Raw genomic sequence first — 19381 nt, 5'->3', positions numbered from 1 at the left:
CTCGGCTTAGTACTTAATTCTTTTTAACAATATGAATTTCGTGGCGGCGGCCTTTGTTTATCGTTCTTGGAAGGATGGCATAACTCGTTATTGTTGACACACACACACACACACATATATATATATATATATATATATATATATATATATATATATATATATATATATATATATATATATATAATATATATACACATATATATATGTATATACTGTATATATATATATATATATATATATATATATATATATATATATATATATATATATATATATATATAATTTGAATGAATTACTACCAATTGTGTCACGTGGTGGGCCGGGAAATCGGGTAAAACTCGCTGGTAAGAGACTGATGTCTCGCCAGGTAAATTCTCGGACAGCTGGGTAGCGTCAGGTTCCGATTTCTTTTATGGCCTCTCGTGGCATGGTTGGTTTCGACCTGGCCTTTCATTAGAAGGGGCTAGCGTTCGATCCCAAGTATGAAGTAGAAATTTATTTCTATATATGTATATGTATATATATATATATATATATATATATATATATATATATATATATATATATATATATATATATATTTATATATATATAAAAAACGGCATACACATACCTTTTTACTTTTATGATGGTCACTAGTATGTAAAGTGCCTAAGTGCAATAAGTTGAAAATAAAAATCATATGTACGCTTTAAAAATTTAATATGTCCATAGTAGCCTTTGGACTTGCACAAGATGACAGTAACGCATAAAGAATTTCTCTTAACAAACATTAATCCCACGTTATCGAATAATTGATGCTGTGAGTAGCGGCATTATTCCCTGCTCCCACATTTTAATCCAGGCATTCTTCTGTAATATGCACATCATATGAAATAATGGTTCTAGAACCGTAAGATCTGTATACTGCTTATTGTAAATTTCAACCTATCTATTCTCCTGAGATTACTATAAATTTTATGTCTGTGTTTGCATAACTTTTATTCCACCTTCGGAGATATTTAATATTACAGTAACTTCCATTTAATATAACTTCTTTGTAAAATAAATACTGACTTGAAAACTTATTTTCCAGACCTAAGAGCGGTTCCATGCTGCTGTACTCCAGGAAGAAGGTGCGCTACCGGAGGGATGGGTACTGCTGGAAGAAGAGGAAGGATGGGAAGACCACCAGAGAGGATCACATGAAACTCAAAGTACAGGGCATTGAGGTAGGTCTCTCTCTCTCTCTCTCTCTCTCTCTCTCTCTCTCTCTCTCTCTCTCTCTCTCTCTCTCTCTCTCTCTCAGTATTATTGTTACCAGCAATTACTCCAAGTCTTGTTGCAGTTTAAAACTTTCTGTTATATCACCATAAACAGGGTAAGTAAAGTGGGCACATATACAAGTTGACAAATTTCATAATATATTAATGAATGTGAATAAGTGCATCGGGAATTATTATATCCTATTTATAATCGTATTAGGTGTTCAGATGTGATTGGAGAATCCACTTAATAATTCGGTGTAGGAATTTACATATTGTGCTTTTGAAAATATATTGTATGTAATACAGTAAACTAGAAAAATGTCCCAGTGATGCATTTTTCTTTCTATGAAACAAAGGCAAAATAAAGATTGTATATAGTTTTCTTGTCATTTTTAGGGAAATACAGACTTGTTTGATTAAAGCTTTGTAAAGCTGCGAAATGATTTTGATAAATGTCTTAAGAATCTGACATTCAGTTAGCTTTATCTTTCATTGAATAGAATAAATATCACATCATTTTAAATGATGCATAAACAAGCGTCATAAAACCCCTTTGATAAATTTATTGCATCCTAATCAGAATTATATAACTTGTTGTTGGATATGCTTTCACTCAGCGAGATTAGGTAACCATCATACTGATCTCGATTCGTTTATTTTAGGGGGGCTTTACTCAAAACCATTCCTGACTCACTTTGAAATTTACTTCCAGTCCCTTGAATTACTTTATTGCGTTTGAGCTATAACTTTAATTTCTTGCCTAAAATTACTTTAGTGTCTTGACGGTTCAACTTCTCTCTGAGCCTTGAATTACTTTAGCGCTCTGAAATGTAGTTTCTCTATATCTTCCCTATTCTCCTGTGATCCTTTGTAGTTGTTAAATGCTATGTCGGTGTGCTGTCATCTCTAGTTCTCAATACCTCCTTCAGTGTTCCCAGATTTATTCAGGAAGTTTGTTCGATAACTACCTTGGGATGGAGTCCGATGGTATCTTAGCTTTGTCCTAGGATTCTGTTGCTTCCCTGTCTAGACTCAGCAAACGAAAATTGGAAAGAGCCATAATGAATTGCATATAAATATGCGCATTTGTGTGATAGCATTAGTATGCTAATTATTCAGTGATTACGAAATTACTTATTTTTATAGTTGTAATGCCAGGAACATAGTGTAAGCATAGTGTAAGCATAGAGTGGTAGGTCAAAATATTTTAATTTGATGTAAGTTCATTTTCAACACTCAGATTTTTTTTTTATTTCATTTAAACCCTTTGCATTTATTGCAACATAAATTCTCTTTCCGGCCTTTCTTCCATTCCCTTTCCCCTGCATCCAATCTTCTCTCGCTGTATAGCTGATCCAGTAGTTTAGGACAAATCAGCGCTGGGTACTCCCAGCAGCCTGCCTACCTTAGTCTCTGGCCAGTCTTTTCCGTAATTTACAGCCCTCTTTCAGACCCATGTTTCTAACACATGGAGTGTCGGTCGTTTATCGACTCTCTCTCTCTCTCTCTCCTCTCCTCTCTCTCTCTCTCTCTCTCTCTCTCTCTCTCTCTCTCTCTCTCTCTCTCTCTTTTGAATGGGCCCTTCCATTATCTCACACACACATACACACACATACATACACACACACACACGTTTATGTACCATCATCATCATCATCAACAACCGTAGCTTGTATACTGCAGGGTAGAGGCCTTAGACATGTCCTTCCACTCCCGTCTGTTTATGGCCTTTCTATGCCAGTCTTTACTCGCAAATTTTCTTAGCTTGTCAATGTATCGTCTTCTCTTCCTTCCTCTGCTTCCTTTAAAATCTCTAGGGATCCATTCAGTTATTCTTAATGATCATCTATTATCTGTCATTCTCATAATATGTCCTGCCCATATCCATTTCTCTTTCTTAAATGTTGTTAGAATATCCTTTACTTTAGTTTGCTACCGTATCCATGTGGCTCTTTTGCTGATGTTATTTATATTATTATTCTTTCCATTGCTGTTTGAGTTGAGGCTTTAGAAAGGCTCAAAGTCTCTGATATATATGTTGATACTGGTGGGACCATCTGATTAAATACTTTTCCTGTTAAAGAAGGGGACATTTTACTTTAAATAATTTAATTTTGTCTACCAAAAGCTCCCCATCCCTTGCTTATCCTTTTAATTTCGGTCTCGTGTCCTTGGAAAACACTTATTATTATTATTATTACTAGCCAAGATACAACCCTAGTTTGAAAAGCAAGATGCTATAAGCCCAAGGCTCCAACATGGAAATATAGCCCAGTGAAGAAAGTAAAACAAGGAAATAAGTAAACGATATCAGAAGTAATGAAAAATTAAAGTATATCCTAAGTACAAAATCTAGACCTAGAGGTTCGTCCATAACCCTTATTTGTCGTCTCTCTGCCTTTTCATTGAACATTATCTTAGTTTTACTCATATTCATTTTCAGTCCTACATTTCTGCTTTCTCTATGCAAATCTTCCATCATCTTTTGTAATTCTTCCCATGATTCAGTAATTAGAATTATGCGATCTGCTACTCTTAAGCTGTTAAAGTATTCCCCATTAATATGTGTATATGTACATATATGCGTATATATATATATATATATATATATATATATATATATATATATATATATATATATATATATATATATATATAATATATGTCCACGAGTGAGTGAATATATATATATATATATATATATATATATATATATATATATATATATATATATATATATATATATATATATATATATATATATATATACAGAGAGAGAGAGAGAGAGAGAGAGAGAGAGAGAGAGAGAGAGAGAGAGAGAGAGAGATTTTTTTCCTATCCATGTGCATAATAAGTGTCGTCGTGTATACGTTGAAGCTAGAATATTGCGCTCTTTTAGTTATAGCAGTTAAAAGAATGGTCCTAAGCCAAAAAGACCGGAATTCTCTTCTTCCTTGCACCCAAATTTACAAACTCTTTCATTGCTGCTCTTGTCGCTTGAAAATTCTTAACTTGATGGGTAACGGAAGAAAATCTACATAGAGTCAAGGACAAAAATACATTAACATATATCATATTTCTTAATAGTATATGAATCTTATAACAAGCATTAAAATTCCCAGTAATCTGGAAATTTCGTATTCAGTAATGGATGTCATTATATGAAATTCCTTATTGTTAATTATAGATTATACATAAGATAAGTGGTGGGAAAAATATTTTCCAAGAAGTATCGCCTTTGAATTAAGTTCTTGATTCGGCTTGACCATTCCACGTCGTTACTGGAATTAATATAAACAAAACTTAAGCAAATAAACTTTAATGATTTCCCTCTTGTTTGTTTGGTACGTAATCTCTCTCTCTCTCTCTCTCTCTCTCTCTCTCTCTCTCTCTCTCTCTCTCTCTCTCTCTCTCTCTCTCTCTCTCTCGTCATCTGTGTTTACATTAACGTACATATTGTATACTTTTTACACTCAATACTCAACTAACAGTTTATCTTTACAAATATAATTTCTACTATGCTCTAATCGTCATCTATATTTCTTTTTAATAGGAAGCTACTAGTATAATTAATCATATTACATTTGATAATAGATTGTTTCTATTTCCCTCCATCGTAGGTAATGCTTGGAGTGGGAAATTATGCCATGAGTAATGCTAATGATATTAACATTACTATTGTAGTTGTTTGTTAGTGAACCCCAAAAGTAATATAAACTGATAAATCAAAATATTATATTGATACCATTACAGTATTGGGTAAAACTGCATCTGCAAATGCAGAACCAAGATGGCTGTGGCGAATTGAAAAAAAAAAAAAAAAAAAGTTAAACGAAACATTTGAAGTGATTGCTTTTGAGCAGTAGGAAGCCAGAAAAGAATATATAGAATTTATGTAAAAAATTTCTATATTTTTAGAGAGAGAGAAAGAGAAGGAGATTGAACAAAATTGTCTCTGTTATCCTCATAAGTTCTTCATCAATTCTCTGTCATTGTCCACCAATATTATTGTGAATTATTCTTGAAATATATTGTTTTGTTTTCAATGACCTCATAAAAGGTGCACAAGTGCACAACGTTCATTTTCTTTTGGGAGATTGACCAAAAATATCACTGTAATCCGCGCAAGTTCTTCATTGATTCTTTAGCATTGTCCATCAAGATTCTTCTCAATTATTCTTGAAATATTTTGTTCTGTTTTCAATGGCCTCATAAAAAGTGCACAGGTGCGCTCCATCAACAAAGTAGCAGTAAGGATGCTAGTACAGCTGTACGAGGATGTGAACAATCCTTTTGTTGTAATTCCAATATCACCGTAATTAGCAATGTTGCATATAACGTCTTTCTATGGAATTATTCTTTGCTTCAACTATTACTCTTTTTTAATATTTCCTTTCCGATACCCCTCCCACCTTCTCTTTCTTTGTTTTCTTCCTCACCAAGTCCTCCTCCTCCTCCTCCTCCTCCTCCTCCTCCTCCTCCTCCTCCTGGTGTTGCCTATCATCATCGTTATTCGTTTTTTTCTTGTCTGGCGAACGTCGTCTCTTTTGAATAAGATGACGGTAATTATAATCTCTGAAAGAATGAAGTTTTAACAAGCACCTGCTGCCCCCTGCTGGCACAGCGTATAAATAACAACTTAAACATGAACTTTCTGACGGTGCATTGGTTCATCCACTCTTTTGGGGTTTTTCATCCCAATTTTTTTTTTCCTTTCCCTAAAAAAAGATACTGCACATTTTTCAGGTGAATTCATAACTTAAAATAATTTTTATTTTTTATCCATGTTATCCCGGTAGAATAAAATTTGTAATATTTTCGTTATTGGATAGATATGATATAATTTATTTCGAAATTTTTTTCTATTATTATTTGTCAGCTAAACTGATGAAGGCTAAAACTAATTTCCACCAGTCTTGTTATTTGCTTGGTCGGGCTGCGATGGCTGGTGGAGTCGACCTTTAGATTGCGTCTGATGAACGGTAGGAGTTTGTTCCTGCCGAACATTTTTTTATTCTAGTTATTTATAATCGCAGGAGCAACGCTTAAGGACGATTAGTGTCGATTTTGTTCCACGAATATAGCAGATATTTTTTTCTTGATTACTTTTTTAAACATCGGTGTCGTACTTGGTATTTGTAATTTTACTGTATTATGGAGTTCATCTAATTATTATTAATATTTTTATCAATAATTCTTCATGGATCTCTTTATAGTGTGAATCGAAAAACAGATGAAGTTATGGCTGAATTTAAAATGCGTAGAATTTCCATCACCCTAAAAGTTGAATAAAGAAGCAGTGATTTCGTATTAAGATCTTTGGGATGGAATGACTTTTAAGATATGACAAGGGTTAGGCCTATACGAAAATATGACTACTATCTCCACTCATCCTATTTTGACAGAGGCCTTCAGCCACCCTAAGATTTCCAACGAACACGCGCCGGCCCATACATAAAAGCTCCCTTTTTCTTTAATTTCGAGTAGATGAACCAAATCCGCCATACGATATTTTTGTTTATATATATATATATATATTTATATATATATATATATATATATATATATATGTGTGTGTGTATATATATATATATATATATATATATATATATATATATATATATATATATATAGCCACGAAAGGAAAAATGAAAAGACTTGATGGGAGTTGGTACTTTCGTCCATTAGTAATATCTACGGACTTATCTGATTCCGTTTATATCACTAATGAACAAAATTACTAACTTCAATCAAGTCTTTCCATTTTTCTTTTCGTGGCTAATATATTTATATATATATATATATATATATATATATATATATATATATATATATATATGTATATATATATATATATATATATATATATATATATATATATATATATATATATATATATATATATATATCGCTCGCATATGTGCGTGCGTTTTAACTCTAATAGCTGAAATGGCGATTGGACTTTAACTCACAGAATTTATGAAAAGGAAAGATTTGATAAGAAAACATGGGGATTTATTGCAATCTGGAATGGTTTTAATTAACTTGGAATTGGCCATTCGGACGGTGATTTGATGTATCCCTTAATTAAATCATAAATTAGGAACGGGGAATCCTTTTTCTCAATATGTATTTATCTCGTCCAAGAAGTCAGGAAGAGAAAGCTGTTTAGTGCCAAGTTGTGAGACAAGCAATTTGTGAAATGCCAATATCCCTAACTGTAGCTCAATTAGGCTGTCATTGGGTTTAATAGATGATGTGGTCGGTTGATTAAAAAGGCAGATTTCCCCCATTCCCATTCCCCCTGAGAATGGGAATCCGAGAAAGATACTCGTAGATGAAATAAGAGAGGCGATGCCTTCATCGCCGGCGCAGTTGATGAATTTCTTTCTCCAAGTTTCTATTTCAGTTTAGATGAGTTGAGTTGCTTATTTTAATCTTTGATGCATCATTGTTATTTGTGCTGCAGGACAGACGTATTATGGCTAAATCACCTCTCTCTCTCTCTCTCTCTCTCTCTCTCTCTCTCTCCCTCTCTCTCTCTCTCTCTCTCTCTCTCTCTCTCTCTCTCTCTCTCTCTCTCTCTCTCTCGTCTTATTTACTTTTCGTATTTTATTTAGTTATTCAAGTATCTTGTATTGGGACGAAGGAACATCCGCAGATTGTTTTGCGTGTTTTTTTAATTATTATCCATGAGTAAAGAAGCTTTAAGAGCCTGGTTTATATGAAGAAATATTTTTTTTTCTGTATTTCTTAGGCTTTCTATATCAGTTGCCATCAAGATTTGTGACTTTACATTTACATATCGTTTTATAATTAGCGTTCGTATAATATGGCGAGTGCGTCAAGCACCTTGCCGTACAGTCACTCTATCTGTATTTGCTGTTTAGGGAAGTTGGGTTCAAGAATCACCTGTCTTTGTTTACGTTTTCTAATCTGTATTTGTTATGTCCTTTGCAAGTGACTTATTGTATTTCTTTTCTGTGTAGACTTAATCAGTATATAGCGGTATGTAAATCCTTTTGTATGATTTTATGAATTTTCTCATTTATCGTATTAAACGTAAGCTTGTATATCGATTGTATGTATGATGTATACTGATAGCATATGCTTTGTACACAGGTTACTGTAATGTAATATCCGTGATATATACTTCTACAATTAATATATATATATATAATATATATATATATATATATATATATATATATATATATATATATATATATATATATATATATGTATATATATATGTGTGTGTGTGTGTGTGTATATATATATATATATATATATATATATATATATATATATATATATATATATATGTGTGTGTGTGTGTGTGTGTTGTATTTGTTCGCGCTTAATGTTCGTCGGCGAACATGTGCGTGTTTTGTGTGGGTTTAAGAAGAAGGAAATTAAAGACCCTGTCTATATTGATAAAGAGCCCCTGCAATTTTCCATGTGATTTTATTTTCCCCGTAAAATAAAAAAAAAATAAAAAGGCAACAGAGTAATATAGGGCTTATTATGTATTTGGATTCGCATCTTTGAAGTGATGAACTGCACTTGGAGTTTCGGGTTTCTGAATATGAATTATGGGTGTGTGGAGAAATAAAAGCCAATAACTGTGGAGTTTAATGAAATAATAAAAAGCTAAATTGCCTCTGCACTTTGTATGATCTTTATGCAAGTGACTGGTTTTTATGGGTCCTCGGCTCTTTTTACGAGTTCTTTATTGTCCATATTTCATTGCCTTGACTTAAATGTTCCGTTTCGCCAATTATTGCTTTCTTTATATTTCATTCCCGTTATATTCGAACCCCACAACCATGTTTTCCTCTCCCCCTTCCACCCCGTTCCCCGGCCTTTTAAGGCTTTTTTTTCTGAACTCCGGACCAAGAATTTTTTCCTATTTTTATTATTCTCAGCTCGTTTATTTTTAGTGCTTTTCCTTTTTGCGTGTGAGTGTGATGGTTTTTTCTTGCTTTCAATTCTTTTGGCGGATTTTTTTTAGGCAATAGACTTGAATGATATTTGTTTCGTTCTTAATTTCTTTGAATTTTTACTAGGTTTCAATGACGTCGTAAAGATAAGTCCCTTTACAGTTGATATATGCTACTTATTTTTGTTTCTTGTCTTTTTTGTTAAGGATATTTTTTTTTCTAGAATTTGCACGATGTGGGCATCAAAATAGTTCAGCTTTCTTACTAAGTTTCATCTCCCCTTTATCTCTTGGCTTTCATTTCGTTTTACTATTTCGTTTGGTTCCTCAGTGTACTACACTTTCTCTGGGTTTACCTCTGTATTACTTCTTATTTTGGGTCTGGTATGTGTTTCATCTTCTGTTGGTTTTCTTTTGGGCAGTTTCGTGTGTGTATATATATATATATATATATTATATATATATATATATATATATATATATGTGTGTGTGTGTGTGTGTGTGTGTATGTATACATCATCATCATCAGCTGTTGTTAGTCCACTGCTGGACAAAGGCTCCAGACATGTCCTATGCGTATCTGTTTCTGGTCTTTTTATGCCATACTGTACTGGCAAATTTTATTATTTTTCTTACATGTTCTTAGAATGTCATTTACTTTAGTTTGTGTTCGTATCCATGTTTCTCTTTGTTGTATGTATGTATGTATGTATATATATATATATATATATATATATGAAAATTGTTGATCAGTACTCCTTCGTGGGTGCTAGTATAATCGATAAAGGTATTGAGAGAAGAGATAAGTAACACAATATATCAAACAAGAAATCTATTTGGGTGTGTGCAAAATATTATTTTTAGACATGAATTGTCTTTGGAAGCCAGGGTGGGAATATTTGAATATATGAATGTATTATTTGGTCAGGTTTTTTTGTACGGAAATGAAAAGGTGTGTCTATGTTCCATGTAAATTAACGTGAAAAAAAAAAATATCTGAAACCGTTGTGATGTACTGTTTGTGGATTATATGTGATCTAAGAAGATTTAAAATTGCAAACAATTAGGAAACAGATGAAATTTGTGAAAAGGCAATCGTAGAGTGATGACTAGTAACTGCCTTGAGATGGTTTAGGCAAGTGGAAGGAATGGTTCAGAAGTATTAAGAATGGTGTTGAGAGGAACATCTAGAAAAGACTTTGAAAGATATATTTAAAAAAAAAAAAGGGGGGGGGATTCTTATTGCTCTAGCAGTGCGAGAGGCCGTGCAAGATAGATGTAGATGGCGTGGGAGGATGTTGTACATTCGACGTGAGGATGAGAAGTCATACGTATAGTAGCCAAATGTTGTGGCAAGATTTCTGCTCTGGAAGGTCATCGAAGATATAAAATTTCAGGTATATATGGGACAGTGGCTGCTGCGTTATGTTTTGTTTGTGGCCACCCTAAATGTTCATAGGTGTGCATATATATATATATATATATATATATATACTGTATATAATGTGTGTGTGTACGCAAGCGTGCGTGTCTATGTATGTAGGGATGTAAGCATGCAGTATAAATGCGTATATATATGTATATTGATTATAGTTTTATGGTAGGTGTTGCTCACAATTTTATGCTGTTCGTTTTTTCCTTATGTTTTTATTATCTTGATATTCGTAAATCTGGAATTTCTTTGTTTGGCAATACTTAGGCTAACTTGAACGTTAGTGGTTTATTGGTTGTATCTGATTATGAAGACATGCCCTGATACATAAGCTTTCTGTAAATTAAATCGAAACTATAAGATTGTTCTGGGATTTTTAAGTTGACGGCCCCTGTTGATTGCTAGGGCTCTTTGATATTTCTTTTAAGTAAACAAAGAAAAAATAATAACTTTCGTTTGAGTTTGATAGAAGACAAGATTAATCTTCTTTTGCTATTTAGTGTCTTTGTGCCCTTTAAAAGTTCTGGAGATCATATTCAAGTGGATTGTTAATTAACAGATACACGTTATTTGAATATTGTGGTAGATTTGACTATTTTAGTAGTAAGACTTAGATTCCTTTTACTATGGATAAAGTTTCAATTCTTATTACTATAAAAAGAAATAAGGTATTTATTTTAGAGGTATTGCTGCATAGATTTAGATAATCACTTATTTTTTGGACATTAGTTTACCAATAAAGTTAATAGTTTTTAAGCGCAAAATAGTACAGCAAAATTCAACCATCTCTCTTTTCAAGGGAATAATTCGTTTGTTTGTTTTTTATTCCCATTTTTATGTCCATGTTCCCTTTCCTATACTCTCTTTTCATCTTTTTTTTCAGTTCATGAACAAAACTCTCTTAAAAAAAAGTTACTGAAATTTTGGATATTTGTAAAACAGCTGATGTACCTTTACACTCTCAAATGAGACATTTTTTTCAAATGAATAGAAATCGGCATCGTATTGTAGTAAGAGATTTTTTAAATGTCCAAAAATCGATACTAATTCTCGTAGTTTGTTGATTGGGCTTTAAATACGGTCATTTCTTTTCTCGCCTAATTGATTTTGTTTTGGACGGCGCAGAGGGTGTGTAAAAGGGTAGAGCCCTAGTTTAGCTTAGGGTTAGATCAGTCCAAGATTAGTAAGGTAGGACCCAGTCAAGCGAAATATTGCATTGAGAAGAGGGGCCGCGATTGGGGGAACCAAATTCGCCAGTTGGATAATATCCAGTTATTATAACTGGGTTATCCATGGCTGGAAGAAAGTTCAAATCCATTATGTTGGTAGAAGCAGCGCTTTTTTATAAATCTCCCTCGTGCATCTTGGCTTTTATTTGCTTTTGATTTTATTTGTTTGCCGTCTGTACGAGGGACGTATTGAATTTAACTTTGTTTTTACGCTTACTCTCTCTCTTGTTTGTGGAAATCTTCGTCTTTTACCCAACGAGTGTCTTTGTTTTGTCATAGTGAATTGCGTAACTTCTTTTTGAATGAAGGCTTTTGTCCTCTATAGTAATTGCTCTCTCTCTCTCTCTCTCTCTCTCTCTCTCTCTCTCTCTCTCTCTCTCGTTAACAGCTTTCGGTTGAATTTCATGTTTTTAAATATGCAAGTACATTTTTTTGATATTTTCAATACTTTTATAAAGGTTTCCTTGTGTAGGTGAGGACACGCACTCGCCAAATTTCATAAAGTTATGAAATTATTTGGACAAACGACAGGTTACTGATAAATGTGTAGAGGAGGAATAGAATGGAAACAATAATTTTCATAAACATATGGAATTGATAAGTATAAATTAGATTCAAAGAAAAAAATCAGTATGGAGAGAGAGAGAGGGGGGGAAAATCTCCCCAGATGAAAAACTACGTCTTCAAACTTTGTTCACGGGATTGGTGTCTAGTGTCCATTCCTCGTGGAGTTTTTCGAAAACATCTTCTCACAAGTATCATTAAATTTCAGTAATTACTTCCCTTCCGTTATAACACGCAAAATACTTTCCCTCCCGGGTGATTCTCGACCAACTTTTCTTCGAGAATCTGAAGATATGGCTAATTACACAAGCTACCCAACTCATTTATTAACTTTCTCTTTCTTTCCACACACTTTTATTAACTCCCCTCTATCTCCGTCCCCAACCTCTTACCTCCCAACGCTCCCTCCTTCCTCCCTCTTTTCGTCCTCTTCTTCCATTTTTCTCTTTTATTGGCTTTTGGTTTATTGTCCTTCCTTCTCCAGAAGTATTTTTTCGACAATTTGTACATGGATATTTTGTTTTTCTTCTTCTGCCAATTCACATATGAAAGACAGAATCGTGATTATTAGTCTCATCCTTCTTTTCACTAATAGGTTATGGATTATACGAAAAGCCTCTTCTCCGATCCTTTTAAAAACAGTTTATAGTTGAAGAAAATAGTTTTTCTTCCATTGGTAGGTGGAGGGAACCTAGGGGTTTCGCGTAGAGTAGTCGGGTGTGTTTTGTTTATTTTGCAACTTTATGTCATGATGAAGTTTCACCGTCATTACCGAGGGTAATTTTATATCAATTTTTATGATGAATGATTATATCATAGATTTAATGAGTCTTAAGATTCACATTAAGAAAATCTCTCTCTCTCTCTCTCTCTCTCTCTCTCTCTCTCTCTCTCTCTCCCCGAGTCAAAAAGATAGACTGCGAAACAATACGGAAAGTAAAACACATGTTATATATTGCTAGTGGAAACTTCATGATATACAAGCCAATTTATAGTGATGGTCACAGAAAAGAAATTGCTGTAATATTTTTTTCAACGTAGTTCTTTTATGAAGAATATTGAATTTAGATGTCAGAATTGATGGCACTACAGATCTCCAACTAAAACTGCAGTTTTGTCTTGCTTTCGTCGTTATATTGAAACTCATTTTTATTTTCTCTTTTCTTAATTGGTAGTTGTGTGTATGCGTGTGTCCTTAACTTTTGTAATGGAGCGGAGCTCAAGGAGTTATGGTTTCCTCTTTTTGGTTTGACTCTTATTTTCTACAAATCAGCCTCTACGATAAAAATATATTCATTAGCTAAAAGAAATATCTTATGTGCATTAATCTATTAGAAAATTAGCTGTTGTGTAGTATTTTGTCTTGGAAATTGCTTTTCTGTAAACAAAAACGTTTTCTGTTTGAAAATAGAAAAAAAAGAATCTCTTTAAAGAGTATTCATAATCATATCTTTGTATTTGGAGAGGGGCAGAATGTCATGCATTACAGATGAATATGATTTCAGTAATAAATTTGGATATTGTATAAGTGAAATATTATGAATGAAGAACGGGTAAGTACCTCCACCCTAGTCGAAAAGTGTCAATCCCATAATAAAGTTACATCAGAACCAGAACGTATCATTCTAACTTACTAATTTCAAAGGTAGTTGGAAAGTCTAAAGTTATAAACAAAGAGAAAATACTTTTTTTTTTACAGCACCAACTATTCTAAAGGGGGGAAGTTTTCCATCATCCTCCCAAGCAGAGGCAGGAATGCGCCAGTGCGTCTCTTGTCTGGGCAGTATACAAAAAAGCCTTTTGATCTCAATTACAATTACCATTCAGGTCTTGTCTCGGGTTGTTTCTCGAAACGGATGATTTTGTCCCGCTGGGAGGACCTGCTCTCAAACAACATTTTGAGTGGCGTTGTCTTTCAGTTCTAAATTTGTTTTTCTTACAGTAGGGACAAGGAAGCCACATTGCTATAACAGCGGTGGTTACAAAGACAGGTCGGTGGCTCTATTTTAGTTATTGGAACTTTACTTTGGTTGACCAAAGAATGTGGCTTTCATCGAAGGCGGGTTTGGAATTTTAAATATTTAATTTGATTCTTCAATTTTTTGATTAACATGACGTGTATTAATACGCGTCTGGGAATATGTATGACCTCTGGATCGTGTTTCCATTTTCAGCTCTCGCCAAACCTGAAATGGAATTGCACTGACAATTCATGAAACTGAAAAATATTTGGCCTTGTTTGAACATCATTCTTTGTTTCTGTTTCTTTCTTTTACTATCCATTACGACCTGGCTCCCTTTCGTGCGGTTCCATTTTTGAATCTAGAACAATAAAATTCATGAAAAAATTCGTCTCCCTATGTTTTAGTGATTGTCTTTGTAGGTGTATTTTGTTGTGCACTTTGTTTTGGTCGGCATTTCAGATATATTTTGAAAATGTTTTACTGACAATTCTCTGTTTCTGGAAACATTTGATATTCTCTCTCTCTCTCTCCCTGGATAGGTGGTGAATAGATGGCTATTATTAGTCGGCATTTTTCCTTTGACGTGCGTATCCAAGACTAGGATAGGGCCGAGCACGCATTCATAGCCATACGCACAAACGTATGTACTCCAACCTCGTGAAACCATGACAACCAATTTCCACGTGACAGAGTCTCTGCTGTATCTGCCTGTAGCGAGATGGCATACATTCTGTTATGTCGTTGTGGGAGTCAACGCTTCTTATTTTGTATTCATTGGAAATAATCTTAAGGGATATGGAAGACTAGGATTTCCTTCCTCATCTCTCCACTTTTTATTCCAATCTCTTCCAGTCCCACTCTCTTCCCTCAGAATTCGTGTCTCTTTCAAAAGATGGCCAGATATACGTGGCCGTTTTACACATCATGTTTCTCTATGTTTGTTTTGTTTATAATTGACTTCTGTATGTTGGTTTGCATATACACATGCATTACATACTTACCTACACACGCACACACACACACACACACACACACATATATATATACATATATATATATATATATATATATTATATATATATATATATATATATATATATATATATATATATAGATATATATATATATAGTATATATATATATATATATATATATATATATATATATATATATATATATATATATATATATATATATATATATATATATATATATATATATATATATATATATATATATATATATATATATATTAACTTTTACTTTTCAATCAATTTTAGTAATTATTGAACTTTTTTCCAGTAAGGATCGCTCCAAGAAGTCGTTGCCAAGATGTTTTTTAGCCTTTCATGGTTTGGTCAGTTTCCGAGTGATGGGATAAAACGAGTAAAATTTTGTACTTGGTTATTCTTATAAAAGAAAAACAAGTTTCTGGGAAATTTATAAAGTCAAAACTATTGTAGTTATTCTATTAAAAGCTTTGGTAATATAGAGGAGGGTTGATACGGCTGGCGCATCCACCACAGTAACGTGACATTCAATTCATCTGAAACTATGGCCCCAGGATGGAAGATGACTAGTCTTTTCATAATGTACGTCACTCGCAGTATTGTAGTTACACACAGAAAACTATGAATAATGTATTTATATAAACAATTGGAGCATTACACATCCCTGGGTCTCAAGATATTGTGAAGGTGCACATACAAGTACGTGTGCGTGGCTAAACAATATATTTGCCAAATACATACGGTATGTAATATTTGTTTACTTATTTGTGTATAATAGTAAAGATGAAACCTATATTCCACCTTTGAGGAGAACTACTTTAGTAAGCTCTCTGCCAGAGCCCATTGAGCCATAGAGTAGAAGCCCTCTCTTTGTAGTCAGGACATTAGGGCTTTCTGTAATTATATTTGGAAATCTCTCTCTCTCTCTCTCTCTCTCTCTCTCTCTCTCTCTCTCTCTCTCTCTCTCTCTCTCTCTCTCTCTCTCTCTCTCTCTCTCTCTCATTAGGTATATATATATATATATATATATATATATATATATATATATATATATATATATATATATATATATATATATATATATATATATATATATATATATATATATATATATATATATATATATATATGTGTATATATGTGTGTGTGTGCATGTTGAAGAATTATTCTTAACAAACGAGCTGGGTAGGGGGCCTTCAGAAACTTAGACATATTAATTTCCACAGTCCAGCTTTAACTGCTAAAATAGAGTTAAAGGTTCTTTGGAAGAATTTCCGTAATGTTAGCCGTTTCATACGCCTATACTGAAGGCTCATCAGCAACACGTCGAGTTCCCTATACACACTGGGCCATTCGCCTCTATATTACAGGCACAGGTTCACCATCTCTAGGCATCCTCACATATTTTCTAGACCCAGGTGCAATGAGTGTGACCGTATTTTAACCATAAAACATATTTTTAGCCATTGTAAAGTTTTTAAAGAAGAAAGAGGCTTATGCTGTGGAGAAAAGTTTTATTGACCTTTTATTGGACTCGTGAGAATTTCTGTTTTCAAGATTTTAACTTTTTTAAGGAACAGGTTTTCTATATAAGATTTAGATTTATATTCATCCTAGATTTTGCCTCATGTTTTTTTCCTCCTTAATATTTGTTATAATTTTATATTTTAGCATTAATGTAAATATTTTTTATTCCCGAATTTAATCAGACCTGCTCTCTAAGAGTCAAACTGGACTTATTGGTCGGGTAAATCTTCTCCTTTTGATGATGAAATAACCCACATTTGTTACCCTTTCAATTCAACATGGACCATAATTTTTACTATGCAAAGAAATAATGTAGTCTGTCGCCCTTTAAAATTTCTAAATTCTTTTCTGTTTTACATTCGCTGACGCTGTAATTCTTCCCTCTTCTCTCCTTTTCCTCAGCTTCCACTTCTCCCTCCCTGTCAGTCTATAACCCCCCCCCCCCTCCCTCCTTCCACACACCTCTTTCCTTTCATTTATCAAATGGCGGTTAACAATTACTGAAATACGGAAGTATCCATAAATAGAACAACTTCCCCAGCTCCGCCTTCCATGGGAAAAGAAGAAAGTTTTCCCCGGTTGCTTCCTCCCATGATGCTAAGTGTTTACCTCATGATTACTTCCTCCCTATTACTAACCAGTGATTAGTAAGCGCGCGTACTCACACACTCACGCACGCGCACATAAAAACAAACATTATCTCCTCTTTCGATATATCTACTTTAATTTACTCAAACACCTCTTCTTGCCCCTTTTCCCACTACAGTTGGGCGCTGTGATAATGGTTTTTTTTTTTATCTTTTTATGATATATGAAAGTTTAAGAACAATGCTGCTTTGTGGAATTATTTTAGATGTTGTCTTTGTAAGGGTTATTATATAACTTGACTGGTTTTTAAAGTTTTATATTTTGGTTAAAGAGTTAAAAAATCGTACTCAATTGGATTTATATGATTTTTCCTGTATTGTAAGAGGAATTTTTATTATCTGATTTCATATATTATGAAATTACTAATGTGATCGTATTAATATTTAGAAAATCTCTCTCTCTCTCTCTCTCTCTCTCTCTCTCTCTCTCTCTCTCTCTCTCTCTCTCTCTCTAAAAAGAGGATCTAATATGAAAAGAAAATCGAGAGCCATAACATGCACGATATCTTATTATTTAATACTACTTGCCAGCTGGAAGTTACTGGACTAGGGCATAATCGAAATCGATGTTTAGAGCTTTCTTTGTTCGCGGCGAGAGAAGAATTTTAATCCGAAATCAATACAATACACTTTATTATACTTAAAATTTACTTTTTATAGTTATGGAACTGATTATTAATATATTAATCTATCTGCTTTATGTTGCAGTAAATTTAATTTAACAGCGCCGGCAAATTCTAATTTTTCTAATGAATGATCAACTGCTAGCTGCATGAGATATTTTAATAGCTTGTAGTTAATCAGTACTTTTTTCATTGAAAAAAAGAGTAATTAAATACATTCTTTAGTGTTAGAAGTAGTGTTTTTTTTTTTTTTTTTTTTTTTTTTTTTTTTTTTTTTTTTTTTTTTTTTTTTTTAGGTTACAGGAAGTACTGCATATACCGAATAAGTGAAGCGTCTGTATGATATAACGCAATGTGTATTCACCCTTTTTTCTTGTGCGAATAACCGACAGTCAACGAATAATCAAATATAACGATTGGAATTGCTGTTGCCCATCGTGGGGCCAGCGTCTCGCACCAATGACCCCTACATAAGCATGCAAACACGTTTACCTTGATCTGAGCTCAAGGAGAATACGAAACGTTCTCAGGTCAGGCCATGAGGTGTCGACCCTCTCTTATATTGCTGTTATTAGTGGCGATACGGGATATAACATATTTCCTCCTACTATAATATATTTCAGTGTTAACTATATATTACGTCAACTTTTGACACCATCTTTGTTTATGAGTACAATCGTCTGGAATCGGGACATAACGTGTCCGTTTGACATACCGTCTCAATACGTTATCACAATTCATGTTCTTCTGAAGACGTTAATCTTCTCTATAAACATCGCTTTATTCTTCTTTCATTTTCAGAAGGAGCTGTATCTGTTTAGGCTTCATGTCTTCCTCCCATAAGGCAGTATTATCCGGCTAGGTACCTTTCTAATTATATGGAAAAAGCTATAAGTGTTGGGATATTTGCATTAGCCACGAAAAAGAAGTTGGGTTTCTTCCTAATAGACTTGCATTTTTGACAAAATTATTCAATTTATCAACGAGCTGAAATTTATTATTATTGTCGGTTTTAGCATGAAAATTGATCCTGCACATTAACTGTGGTATCAGTGTTCGATTATTATGATTAATCATCTTAGGTTATGTAAACAGTAAAGCTATTATGATAACACACACGATGTTGTAAAATATTAGCTGTGCGTGATACCGCTGATGAATTAGATTTTATTTCAAATGGCCCCGAATGAAAAATT

General features: G+C 33.4%; 1 protein-coding gene across 4 annotated transcripts in view; it reads left to right on the top strand.

The window, feature by feature from the left end:
• LOC137645853 (calmodulin-binding transcription activator 2-like) overlaps nt 1-19381 on the top strand; it is a 142446-nt gene that overhangs the window by 16216 nt on the left and 106849 nt on the right. For all 4 annotated transcript variants that reach the window (XM_068378840.1, XM_068378839.1, XM_068378842.1 and 1 more), the window contains exon 2: nt 1076-1211. In XM_068378840.1, coding sequence (XP_068234941.1) covers nt 1092-1211 — 120 coding nt within the window. In that variant the 5' untranslated portion in view covers nt 1076-1091. The remainder of the gene's footprint in view (nt 1-1075; nt 1212-19381) is intronic.

This window comes from Palaemon carinicauda, chromosome 8, assembly GCF_036898095.1.
Source record: "Palaemon carinicauda isolate YSFRI2023 chromosome 8, ASM3689809v2, whole genome shotgun sequence".
Taxonomy (NCBI): domain Eukaryota; kingdom Metazoa; phylum Arthropoda; class Malacostraca; order Decapoda; family Palaemonidae; genus Palaemon; species Palaemon carinicauda.
This window is presented reverse-complemented; position numbering and strand designations above follow the sequence as displayed.